The 13,663-nt window shown below is 38.5% G+C and overlaps 1 protein-coding gene across 1 annotated transcript in view; it reads left to right on the top strand.

Moving 5' to 3' along the window:
• PRKCZ (protein kinase C zeta) overlaps positions 1-13,663 on the top strand; it is a 38,751-nt gene that overhangs the window by 20,838 nt on the left and 4,250 nt on the right. Inside the window, exons 7-16 of the mRNA XM_056508192.1 lie at positions 1,826-1,957; positions 3,100-3,181; positions 3,383-3,435; positions 5,453-5,641; positions 8,062-8,159; positions 11,127-11,213; positions 11,845-11,980; positions 12,440-12,527; positions 12,942-13,061; positions 13,567-13,646. Coding sequence (XP_056364167.1) covers positions 1,826-1,957; positions 3,100-3,181; positions 3,383-3,435; positions 5,453-5,641; positions 8,062-8,159; positions 11,127-11,213; positions 11,845-11,980; positions 12,440-12,527; positions 12,942-13,061; positions 13,567-13,646 — 1,065 coding nt within the window. The remainder of the gene's footprint in view (positions 1-1,825; positions 1,958-3,099; positions 3,182-3,382; positions 3,436-5,452; positions 5,642-8,061; positions 8,160-11,126; positions 11,214-11,844; positions 11,981-12,439; positions 12,528-12,941; positions 13,062-13,566; positions 13,647-13,663) is intronic.

The raw sequence follows: 13,663 nt of genomic DNA, 5'->3' as shown, positions 1-13,663 counted from the left end.
GTTATGATATCTCATTAGGATGTCACAATCCTAAACAAGACTGCTTTTATACCTGCATACAAATGATATCATACAAAGCCAGAACAGAAATCACATCCAACTGAAGTTAGTAAGCAGGTTGACATAAACTGCAAAATATGACATTAAAATGGATAAATTAATGAGGAATTATGGGCATGTCTGTATTACTGAATTCAATACCAAATTTTAGTGTTGATGGAAATTTTATGACTGGAGTATTGCTTTAAGAATTCACTCCTGTTTCAAAGTAACCTTTTGCAACTTTTTTAGATCATTCAGTTAAATTATCACATGCAAAAATTTAAACTTTAATCTTGTCAAACATAACACAAAGGTCAACTCTGAAATGGCTTTGACTTCATGTGTTTTGGAGAGGTATGAAAGGGTTATTGCAGAAATATGAAAGGGTTATTCCATTTCTGATGGAATTTGGGACCTGCCCCTACTTCCAGGGCCTGAAAGATTTTATTTAGTCTTAATACTACTGCTGCAAAACCTATAAAAGGATACTGAAGGAAGTCTGGTGGGCCAGGAATTTTGGAAGAGGTGGCAATAGATGTCCCAGATTTCCTCTCATCAGGCAGTTTTGGGGTTGTTTTTCTTTCCTCTGGGCAGGGCAGTTTGGGTTTCTCCTGATTGAGGAGGACTGGCTGCACTGATGAGGGGGATGCAATTAAATCTTGTTTTCCACAGCTACCAAAAAACAATAAGAGCAATATAAAAATTCTTATTTGAAGAAATGCTCCATTCTTTGGTCATTAGTTTTTAACTATTCTAGCAGTACTAGCAGGGACTTTCAGGAGCTGATTTTTGGGCAGCAGTATGTGTGAGTCACTGGTGTGAGCATCGCAGTGACCGCAGTGGAAGGGGCAGTGCCTGCAGGAACAGACTGGCACTGTGGTGTGGGACACAGCTCTGGGAGCTCTGTCTGAGCTGGGCTGGGAGCAGCAGGGCTCCTGTGCAGCTGCAGGGTGCTGGGAATGCCTCAGCCTGCTACAGGAATTACTGGAGAGCATTGGCAGCCAGGGGATAACGAGTGAGTTTTATGTTGGCAGTGTGATGAGGGATCACTGGGCCTGGGTGACTTTTTGGTGTGGAAGGATCTCAGATTTGTATTTGGCACTTTAAGTAGAGTGGATAAAGTGACCATAGCAACATACCCTGGAATAATGATTTAAAAACCTCTCCTGTTAAAGTCAGCAGCAGGATGTCTGGCTTCTTCATTTACCCTCATTTTGATTTAATTCACTTACATGTTTTTTTGTTACATGTGTTAAAACATAGATTTTTGATGCTTAGTGCAACACAGAGGCTTGATATCAGGCATGATTAATGGGTTTTAATTATGCAGAATTTCTACCACTGTTAAAATGTGAAGGTGCAGATGTAGAACACTTTATACATTGTCTGCTTAACATGTGCCAGTGTTCTCCAACACAGTCAGTTTGGTTGCTTTTTATACATAATTATGTAGTACAAACTTCTGGCAGTTTTGTTTGGGTGATTTCTGTCAAAACCTGAGATTCTAAATAGACTTATTCTCTAAAAATGATTTGGTAATGTCACACTGTAATGTGTTCCATATGCTTGAGGTATTTGTTTTCCTAACATTCATTTAAAAAGAACTGCATTTAACTGAATTCTGGGTGTGAAGTGTAACCTTCAGCTATTATTATAATTCTGGGTATTCTAAAATTATTACTGAACATCTGTTAGGTGACTGGGATGGGCTGTTGTTGCTAGAGAACTGCTACTTCCAGCAGGGATTGATCCTGGAATTGATAATGTGCCTTGTGGCTTGCAGAGAGCGTACTGTGGCCAGTGCAGTGAAAGGATATGGGGGCTCTCAAGGCAAGGCTACAAGTGTATCAACTGCAAGCTGTTGGTCCATAAACGTTGTCACATCCTTGTCCCACTGACCTGCAAAAGGCATATGGTGAGTGTGTGTTCTGGCCAGGGCTGAGGGGTGCCACTCTGCCCTGTGCTGCTGTTGTAGGTGGGTCCTGAGTGATGCAATGTGGGCATGGCTGTGGATTTGTAGCTCTTGGGGGTATTTGGGTTTCAGTTTCTGCACAGGACAAGTCTTTGGATTGTGAGCACAGAGAAAGTGAGAAAGAAAGCCTGTGATATGCCTTCAGTGTGCTCAGGTTTGAACTTGACTTCTCCATTAGACACTGACAACCTCAGAAGTTACTCCTTTTAGCCCGTGGGAATGTTTTAAGAACTAAGACACTGATGCAATTTCTGCACTGCTCTTTTCAGAAAGGCTTATTCCTTTCCTGTTTCTGCCATCTCAGTTTCTCCAGTACTGTTCTCTTCCTCTCCATGGCCCTCATTCCAGTGCCAATGCTGGTGTCTTTGCTAGGCTTTAAACATCACAATATTTAAACATCTGTGTGTCTGAATTTTAGCCCTTTTCTGTATTCATCCCCAGTATTTCACTGGTGGTTGTATCATGTTTTTTGTGACTCAAAATTTAAACCAGTAATTTTCTTTGCTGATATTGTATGTGACTTGTCTTGACATCACCAATTCTCTGCCAATTAATTTCTGCATGCTGCTATACTTCCTGGAATAATCCTACTTGTCTTGGGGATGAGCCCAGGGTCTCCAGATCAATATAAAATATCTGTTATTGTGACCTTCACAAATTTATGCATCATGAGCAACAATTCAGGTTTTTATTAAGCAGGAAAGGAATATGCCAGTGCTCTAAATGGAGTTTGTAACATCATGCTGAAGTGTTTACTTGGTTGTAGTTTCATGTGAAACGCTCAGAGGCCTTTATTTAATGGAAGAATAGTAGAATAATAGTTTGAACTTTGCTGTAAAATACACCACTCTTACTTTTAGAAGACAGCCAAGCATCAGCTGTAGCTGCAGAGAATGACTAATGTAACATTTAAGTTTTGGTAGCCTGATTTTATAATGCATTACAAAATGTTAATATTTGGACACATAGTCTCCAAAATGCAGTTCTCACAGAGGAGAATGTGAGGCTCTCAGGGAGCTGCAGTTGGAGGCAGGGCTCTCTCTGCCCAGTGTGGCTGGGCTGTGTGTGACCTGTGTGCTTGGCAGGATTCGGTCATGCCTGCCCAGGAACCTCGCTTAGATGACAAACACGAAGAGGCTGATCTCCCTTCAGAAGACACTGATGGAAGTGAGTACTTTGGTACTTTAGAATCCCTCTTGCCCTCGTTTTTTCCTCTTCCTGTTTACAAAAGTGGAAAAATATGGTCAGCTGTCCTGCAATATTTAAAGCAAACTGACCATAAGCTACTAAATATCTTTCTGTTTATTGATGTTTTAAACTATTTCAATGGAGGCCTTTATAACCACACTACTTTGGTTTCTTTACCAGTTCCCTACATTCCTTCAAACAGGAAACATGACACCATTAAAGATGACTCTGAGGTATGTTCTTAAAATATTTTTGCAATTTGTATTTATGTACTCCAAATCACAGAATGAACTAGGTTAGAAAAGACCTTTGTGATCATCAAGTCCAACCTAATCATTCAACTTTTTATAAAATAGCTGATTATTTATTCTGGGCTTTCTTTTGACCTTTCCAAAAGTCTGGTTTGGTTTTTTTTGGTTTTTTTGGGTTTTTTTTTCTGAAAGTTCATAACTTTTTAAAGCATTTTTATTGAATTTTTTCAGATTTCTTCTGTATTCAGCTGTTGTCATTCCACTCATGATCCAAGATACCTTTTAACATTTTTGTTTTCTCATTCTCTTTGTTGGAATAACAGTGATTTAGCAGAGGGTTTGACTTTTATAATCCTTGCAACAAATGGTGGCTTTGCCATTGCCTTGTCTGCTGTCCCTAATGGATGCTCACCCTTTGTCACCCTCAGGCTATTGCTTGGAACTTGGTTCAGTCTGGTAATCCATTAACTATCCAGCTCTGAGAGGGGTCATATAAATAATACCTAAGCATTTATAGACAGCTCCTGTGGAAACACAAGCAGAATAATATACACTTAAACTCTTTTTTCAGGTCCTTTATAGAAGATCTGGCTCAATCTCTGCACATGAACAATGTTATCCCTTCAGAGCAGTCTGAAAAATCTGAATATGCTTCAATTCTAAAGGGCTTAAGGACATTTCTTTTAAGAATGCTTCTGGCATGTTTAAAATAAATAGGGTGCCCTCTGCAGAGCACTGGCAGTTGGTCTGATGTTCCCCTGTGAGCAAGGCTGCACCTTTTCCCTTTGCCTCCACTACAATACTTGTCACTACCATTCCTTTCACACTTGAGTAGCTCCTGCTCCTGGGTGACTGCCTTATTTTCAGTCATGTGGCTACAGATTTTTATCTCAAATTCAGAAATGGAAGGTTAGAAATTAAAAGCGCATCAGAGAATTTTAATTGCTCACTTTGGCTGTGGTCAGTGCTCAGGTTTGTTGAATTTTGCTAGGTGCTGATTGCTCAACCATTCTGAATTATGCTGCTGATTGTCCCACCTTACCTTTGAGCTGTACTGAAGTAATTTTAGGTATCCTGCAGTTGGTGTTCTGGGAGCTTTGTCTAGAATCTTTAAGCTTAGAGCAATCTCTTCTAATAGCAGTCAATCCTAGATCAAGATTCTTTATATAAACACTTTCCACACTTCTGCAGAATGCTGATCTGTCTGCAAATACAGTAGTGAGGTCAGATAAAAATAGGCCACAGAAGTGTGTCAGAGCCTTGGGTATATTGGTAAAACCTGAAAGTCCAAGTACCTGCTGCATTTGTCTAGTTCAGCTGTTCCATATCCAGTCCTTTGTTTTCACATCTAATTTCAGCAAACAGCCAGGAATGATAAAATTTCTCTTTTTAAAAAAATGAATTTAAAAATAGCATTCTTCATAGTGGAATATTTTCTGCTATTTCTCAGCCTTGAGAAATTGAGTTCTGCTTCTGTGTGTTCCTGGGAACCTGTTAGAAATTATAGTTTTCATTAAAATTATAGTGAACTGAACATAGACAGTTGTTGCCTAAATTGAAACCAAGATAGCTATATTCATTAGCATATTAGTATTTCCTTATTCATCTTATTTTTAGATAGCCTTTATTAATTTGTGCTGTGTCTGTCAGAATATGAACAATGCTGCTGACTTTGTACAAAGGATACAATGTACATGGCTTGAGGTTCAGGAATTTGGATAAACCTCATTTCTCAAGGCCTTCTGCTTTCCAGAAGGGAATATGAAAATGATTAGTTGGATGAAGTACTGCCTTGAAAAAAAGAATAACTTTTAGTAAGAGCAAACCCAATGGAAACCAAACATTTCTAAACAAATGTGTTCCAATCAGCATCCAGCCCTGGGTGCCAGTGCCAAGCAAAGTCAGCAAATTTTGTCCAGTGCCTAAAGATCTCTCTGCTTTAATAGTTACTTGCTATGGAAATGTCTTCAGTTTCTAGCATCTGTTTCTTTTTATACAGGATCTCAAACCAGTCATTGATGGAATGGATGGAATTAAGATTTCTCAGGGGCTTGGACTCCAGGACTTTGATTTAATCCGAGTTATCGGCCGTGGAAGTTATGCCAAAGTTCTTCTAGTTCGGTTAAAAAAGAATGATCAGATTTATGCTATGAAAGTAGTGAAAAAAGAACTGGTCCATGATGATGAGGTAAAAGTCTGTGTTAATTGCATTCTGTTACATATTATAAAAACTTTCTATGCTTTAACAAAAAACATTCAGCTAAGCAAGAAGCTCATGTTTCAGACAACTTCTCTGGCAGAGAAGTTTTTCTGACTTTTGAAATCGTTTGTCATCAACTGTGCATGAAGCACCAGGATAAAATCTGACAGAAATGTCCCTTATTTTAATAACAATTAACAATTACTAATAGTCTTGGTAGAAATCATGTATTAAACATTCCAACCTGGATGTGCTAATCTGTAAGTGATGAGATAAATGGGGTGAGTTTGTGCACTCAGTTTTGAAAAAAAGCAAATACATTTTCTAAAGCAAAAGCATTGTCTGTGTGTCAGAAAAGGAGCTGAAACTTTGTTCTTACACTCATGTTGGCAGAGCCTATTGCAAGTGACTCAGTATTCTGAAATACTTATTCCATGAATTCAAAAATTATGCTGCTGCCATTTGAGATTCCAGTGGTTTTGTCTGCCACAGAAATCTGCTGCATTTCTCCATTATTTTCAAAATCCTTTAGTTTATTTTTTAATACAGGATCTCAAATGCACAAGTTTAGGGGATAAAAAGAAAATAAAAAAGGAAAATAAAACCAAAAACCCTTCATTTTTTTTTGCTATAATACACTTCTCTGAAGGTAGGATGTTTGGGCAAAAACCACCCAAACACTATTTTAAGTGATCTTTGTATTGTTCATTTCAGTCAGTTGCTCTGGCTGTCATCTTTGTCATTATTCCAGAGGCTGGGCTTAGTTCTCCTAAAATACTTTGACTTTCTCATTTATTTGTTGTTTCTTTTTATGAACCAAGATGAGGCTGTTGTGTGGTTTATTTACTGTTTCCTTTTTAACGTGTGTTTTTCTAAGAAGGTGGGAGCCAAAGCCAAGGCTTGTTTGATGAGTTGTGCAGCTGTTTGAGAACCAGAGGTAGATGAGGAAAGGCTTTCTGGAATTGTGGCTCTCATAATTACATAGAAGATAGAACTAATTGGTTTTTCTTTTCTCTAAGATAGGCTGTGTAATGAAATTCTGGGAATTGATAGGAAATTCACTGAGTGCCTGAGATATTGCAAGTAATGAAAATTTCACCTTAAAATTGTTCCACAAAGAAAGAAAATCAATTACATAGCAAGTATCAGCATGTTTCAATGAGCTGGTGCTTTCCAGGGTATGGCTGGTAGTGAAGAGAAGTGAGATGGAGGGAAATCAAATACCTGGGCTTCTGTTCAGGTTTGCTGAGGTTAGTTTTGTTAAGTGGAGCACTGGTATAATCCTAATGCCAAGTACACAAGTGCCCTAATGAAGAGTTAATTTAAAGACTCTTAAAGAGAAGCTCATTTAGTTAAACCAAGAAGTAGGGGACATATTTAGTGCATTATTCAAAATTGGATTTTTGGCTCTGGATTTTGGTCTGGACTCAGGTTTACCCTTCCAAGGTGATGTATCTTCATCAGGGTCCACACACAAAACCTAACAGGTTTATTTAATTTGATGGTGACAGTTCTTGGTTTCCTCTGAGACTTCAGTGTCAGCATCCATCCCTGATAGGAAGGGCTGATTTCTCAGCCTCTGTATTTATTGTCTCCAGATTGGTTGGGAAGCTGGGAGTATCTGTGGTAAATGGAGAATTTTTAGAACAATTGCAGTTCTGATATATTGGCAGGGTCCTGAGTGTTTGCAGGGTGGCACATGATCAGTGCATTGCATGAAGGGTGAATATCTGCTGCTAAACCCAGCTGTCTGTGATGTTTAAATTGTGTGGGGGTATATGAAGAAAAGCTTAAATGCTTTGTTATCACAGCTCTGAATTTTGCAGCACTGTGCCAGTAATCATTCAAACTGTGGTAGGTTTTTAGGATGTGGTTTTGCACTGGGTATTCAGGACTTCTCCCTGTTGAAGGATTAAAGATATCTGTGATGCTTTTAATGATTTTGGCCGGACCAACTAAGCAGGTTTTGGTAGTTTCATGGAATTAAATTTGAATTTCAGATGAGGAGATGAAGTTCAGTTCACTTGAACCTTTCAAAAGCTGGAGATTCACGTTGCTTGTGTTGCTGGCATGAGCTGCTTCAGCAGCTTTGGGATCATTTATCTGAGAACTGAATTGATTTCCATGCAGCAGTGTGAGCAGTTTATCAAATATTACAGATGTATGTTATTAACAATGGCTTAGATTTTGTGCAGGCTTTCCTTAAATGGTTAACTAACTTCTGAATATATAACTGAATTACAATGTTTTATAATTTCCTCCAGATTTTGAGGGTCTTTGCTTTTCTGAAGAACAATGCAACAATGAGTGTGTGTAAGGCAGCACTGTGATGTTCACAGGTGTTTTTCTGGGAATACCCACAGTGGTTATCCAGCAGGAGTTCTGATTGTTCAATTACTCTATTTCAGGATATTGATTGGGTACAGACAGAGAAACATGTGTTTGAACAGGCATCCAGTAACCCATTCCTAGTTGGTTTACATTCATGCTTTCAAACAACAAGTCGGTAAGAAAGATCTGAAATTCTTTTTCTTTTTTTTTCTTTTCCTTGAGAATCTTGATCATTGTGCTACACTGCTTCTCCTAAAGTAAATGTAACCACTGCCATCACACAGCCAGGAATTTTTGGAAGGAAGCATTAGCATTGTCAGGGATTCACTGCTGCACAAAGTCAGTTCTAGGGGGGTTACTCAGGCAGGAGTGTGGAGAAAACTCTGGTGTTCTGGCTCAGACCTGAAGGGAGAGGGGGAATGAGGAAGCAGAGGAGCTGTCCTGCCTTCCTGAGCACAGCCCTGTGAAATGAGGAGCACAGAGCTTCCCAACAGTTTTCAGCACCTCCTACTGAGGAGGCCAGATCAGATCTTAGCAGTTCAGTGTTCCTAAAGAGCCTGAGAGTTGGGCTGTGCAGTAATAACCTTTTAATGATAATATAAACCCCAACCTGCACAGTGGTGGTGTTACCTGTGAGGCTTAAAAGCCTTTAGAACATATCAAAGGACTGTGTGATTTTGAAAGTGCTTATTTAACTCTTAACTACTTAGAAATACTAATTCTTTGTCCCTGTGTGCACAATCCAAACTGGATTATTTGCTGTTTATTTTGCAATTGGTATATAAAAAAGACAAGAACTTTCATGTCCATGCCTGAATATGTTACTGGGGAATTGGGATGTGGTTTGGTGGTGGTTTGGGATATTTTTTGTTTCCACAGACACCAGTTTGCTGTTACACTTTTATAATTCCTCATGCAATATGTGTCATAATCAGAAAACTGTCATTCTAGCCTACTTACTTGCAAAGTAAGAGTGTAGAGTGCAAAATTTTAGAAAGTTTTCATGGATTATCCAGTCATTTATCCTTAGGAATAATCACCTGTTGGTTGCAATGTGTATTGTTAAGTTTTAAAATACAAAGCCGTGCACTTTACCATTTCTTCAGTCTCCAAACTTTCACCTCCCTAATGATCAGAGCCAGAGGAAATCTTCCCAGCAGGTAAAACAGAGATGGAGGTAAAGGAGCTGTGTCAGTGTTCTGAAGGTACATGGACCAAGGAGTGTTTGGAAGCAGGGAGAAAGAAATAATGATCTCCAAAGGTCACTGAGGATTTGACCAAAACAAACTTGTCAGAAATAATAAATAAACCTTTAGACAACTGACAAACTGTTGGGAAAGGCTCTTCAGTTAAACACTTTCTTACCAAACACAAAGTAGAATTGGATACCTGATGTAAGAATTCAAGTGGTCAGGCAGGGCAAGGGATTGAAAAGGACATTTCTTTTAACTACTGAAACCTAGAAAAAGGCTGAGTCAGCAACAGGATCCTGTGCATTCCTCTTTGGCAGCTACACTGACCGAGCTGAGGAGCAGAAATAGGAAAAAAAACCATGCTGAACGTAATCAAAGCTTTCTGTATTTTTTTTTCCTGATGTATATTTGAGTCCTGCTTTTCCAGCCCAGCTGCCTCTTGCAGTGAAACTCTAGTTTTTTTTGTTGGTAACTTCAGCCATTTGCCATGGATATAACCATAATGGCATGAATTCACAATTTGATTATAGCTGTAATGTTATAAAATCATAATTGACCTCATTTACATTGAGCAGGAAAAGCACAAAACTGATTCTGAGTGAATAAATTCATCAACATCAGATTGTGTTAAGCGGCCCAAAGAAAATGAGTTGTAATAGAACAAGTTGTGACAAGGATACTAATGGGGAGAAAGCTGCAAAAAATGTTCTTTCTCTTGAATATAGTTTTAAATAAGTTTTTAATCTAAATCTGTACCTAAATATGAGGCTAACTGATGTTGTATGTAGCTGTTAATTGTTTCAGATACTGATGATGCTTGCTTCATTGTGGTAATAAAATATATGCCTTGGACTTGCCCAGAATTGCCAGATAAGTGTCTTCCAAGGATGGCAACAACCTGAAACCTCCATCCTGCAAATAGCTGATGGTGTTTCAGTAAATCCTTCTAAATCCAGCAAGGCCTGCCACTACTGACACACTTGAATATGACTTGACAAGGAACTTGAAATTGCAAATTCTGAATGCTGATAAACACTGGGGACTTCTAAATAGGATAGGAAAGCTAGAAGCAAAAAGCATCAGGAGTGCTGTAATAAAATACTCATGACATTGTTATGTATTTTGGTTGTTGATCATTTAATTTCAGTTTAGCATTTATCTTCTTGGGGAGGCCACTCAGAGTCCTGCCAGCTGGATTTTGTCCAATAGATTTTCCTGGTTGAAGTTTTAACACTTTAGAAGTGTTTCAAATGAAGAATCCTTTTCCAAGGAACAAAAAAAATCACCAGCTAGAGTGATCTGAGAGACTGGAGCATGTGTTCTCCAAATGGAAGCTTTTCCAGTGTGTGGATGTGTGGAAAGGAGTTTGCAGCTCATGGAAAATGAGGTGTACAAGGAAATGCTGCTCCCTGAGCCAGCCCAACCATCCCCTGAGCTCTCCCTCAGCATCTTCCTATCCTGAGCTCTCTGTGGCCTTGGCAGCATTGCCTGGATCATGTTTTCCCAAGGATCAAAGCTTTCCTGCAGACTGTAATAGAAACCCTTCTCTGCCCAATTCCACCTGGATCTCTGTCCCCTACTGACTTTTCCCTTCTTTGGAGCAGCCTGCTTCAAACACTCATTCTCCAAAGGAACAAATGAGCCCAGAGCTTCCATCTGGTGCCTGTGTTGTGTAGTGTCACACTTGTTTAATTCACACAGTTATAATTAATTAATTTCATTAATTTATACAGATAAAGGTGGTAGCATTTAAATAAAGGGAATGTTCCTACATAATATACATCAAATAAGTGCTTTCTTTTTTTCTTTCTTCAGTAGCTTCTGTAATTATAAGAAATCTAGAAATCTCAAATCAAGAGTGGAAATGAAAATGGCTCAGATGGGAAGAATAAAAACAGCTTTTCTGGAGAGTTTCCTTGGAATGCATTAATTGTGCTCTATAATTTCAGATTGTTCCTTGTCATAGAGTATGTGAATGGGGGGGACCTCATGTTCCATATGCAACGACAGAGGAAACTTCCTGAGGAACATGCAAGGTATTTCCTGCCACAGGGCAGTGCTTGCTTCTCTTTGTGCTTTCATGGACTTGGATTCTTAAGTTTAGAATGTCCTGCCTGGGAAGAAATATAAATTTTATATTTTTGAAGGGTATGAACTTTTTAAAGAGCAAGCAGTTCATCAGTAGTAGCAGTTACTCCAATTTACTCCTCTTTATTGCTTCATATTTAGGTGATGCCTCTTTGATCTGTTGATAGAACATGTAATATTCTGCCTAATTTGCTCTGATGTTGAAATAATACAGTGTTGGTGGGAGAAGATTAAAAATCCAGTTTGTGTGGCCCTGCACTACACAAAGGCTCACTGTCTCTCTGAAGAAGAGGAAAATAAAGATCTTCCATCTGCCTATGTGGAATTTTGAGAAAAAAATTTGTGGAATAAAGAATAAATATTTTCTTAATTAGTAGAATGAAAAGAAGTTCTCATTTTTATTTAGGGAATGATCTTATAAGAGGTCAGTGTCTTTATGAATAAATGTAGCTTGGGTATTTTGTGCTAATGATACATAAAAGTTGGCTGTAAAATGATATTTTAAGAACAGATAATTAAACTGCACCAACTTTTTTATCGATTTAATGCTAATAAGAACTTTCTCCTTATTAATTTCAGGTTTTATGCTGCTGAAATTTGTATTGCTTTAAACTTCCTACATGAAAGAGGCATCATCTACAGAGATTTAAAACTGGACAATGTTCTCTTGGATGCAGAGGGTCATATCAAATTAACAGATTATGGCATGTGCAAGGTAGGACTTTCCTGACCTTTCTTCTGTCACTCTTAGAGAACACTAAGAAAACTCTTTATATTAACACTAGTGTTACTGAGCCCAGAACTTGGTTGTGGAATTGGAAGTTTATCCTGAAAAAATTTAATTGTTGAATAGAACCACATTTGGAACTGAATTGTAATAGAAGCTTTTTTTCCCCAACATCTATTTGAAAAGGACTTCCAAATTGTTTAACTGATTTTTAAAGTGTATCTGTAATTAGTAAGCAAAATATTGTTACCTACGTGTTGTAGCTCAGTTTTAATCATCTTTGCTGAAGAGGAGCTTTGGAGTCCTAGGCCATTTTGAGCACTGAGTGTTTATTTTGTGAAAGGAAGCTCTTTAAACTCCCTGAGTAACTTGGGTTTTAAGTCTACTTAAAGGAAATACCCAGAAAAGGAGGTCAGATTTAATTTATGAAATGATTTCTGCATGTAGGAAGGTTTGGGCCCAGGTGACACTACAAGCACTTTCTGTGGGACACCAAATTACATTGCACCAGAGATCCTCAGAGGAGAAGAATATGGTAAGTCACGACTAAACAACCTGTAATTACAATAAATATAACTGTAGCTTGGTTCAAATACAACTTTTTAGACCTTTCTGTGTTAATATATAACAAAACTGGAGTGCTTGTTGTACAGTTTAATTTTTTTTCCTGAAATAAAGGGATTTTTCCTCTTCCAATCACTAATTTTAGCTCCTTTTAAATCATACTTGGCCTGAAAAATATTTATGAAATGATATTATAGAAAAACATTTTATCTGCAGCTTTGCTGCCTGCAGACACCATTTGTCATCCCAGTTGAGAAAGCTCAGACTCAGTGATGGTGTAAATCATGTCAGTGGTTTCAGTACTAAAACCAGGCCATCAGTCTTGGTTTGTGAGAGAGATGAAAAGGCAGGGAGTGCTGCTGAGCAGGCTGTGTGTGCCCTGCAGGGTTCAGTGTGGACTGGTGGGCGCTGGGGGTGCTGATGTTCGAGATGATGGCGGGACGGTCCCCGTTCGACATCATCACTGACAATCCCGACATGAACACTGAGGATTACCTCTTCCAAGGTACAGCCTTTGGGCTTTGGGCTGCTTGTTTGGGGGGTGCAATCCAAAGGAGCAGTTTGCATGGCAGAGTTGGGGTTTCCTTTCCCAGTGCTGCCCCACCCCAGTTGTGAAGTTGCCAACTCCGTAAAAGGCAGAACTTCTTTAAAGCAGTTCCTGCAGTTCTGTACCAGAATCTGTCATGCTCTTCTTGAAGGGCTGATATAAAATCAGTTTCTGTTTAAAATCACACTTTGCCATATACTGAGGATTGAAAGTTTTATTTCCTGTTTACATAACAAATAATAGCAAAAGATAGTGAAGGTAACATGTTCCTTAGGAAATCATGCAATGTCAATTGAACAATGTCTTGAATTCCTGTAGTTCCTTCTGTTTGCATGGTTTTAAATAATTACTTTATCTTCCATTTTTTAACTGGTACCATGCTGAATTAGCAAGTGTTTGCATTGAAATCATTGTCAATGTCACAAACCAAAAGCCAATATTGCTGTTTTTAAACCTGTCACAGTTATTCTGGAGAAGCCAATCCGGATTCCAAGGTTTCTTTCTGTCAAGGCTTCCCATGTGTTAAAAGGATTTTTAAACAAGGTAAATAACATTCTCTT

The sequence above is a fragment of the Oenanthe melanoleuca genome, chromosome 21 (genome assembly GCF_029582105.1).
Source record: "Oenanthe melanoleuca isolate GR-GAL-2019-014 chromosome 21, OMel1.0, whole genome shotgun sequence".
Classification (NCBI taxonomy): domain Eukaryota; kingdom Metazoa; phylum Chordata; class Aves; order Passeriformes; family Muscicapidae; genus Oenanthe; species Oenanthe melanoleuca.
The sequence above is the reverse complement of the archived record's forward strand: the minus strand, read 5'-3'. Positions and strand labels throughout refer to the sequence as shown.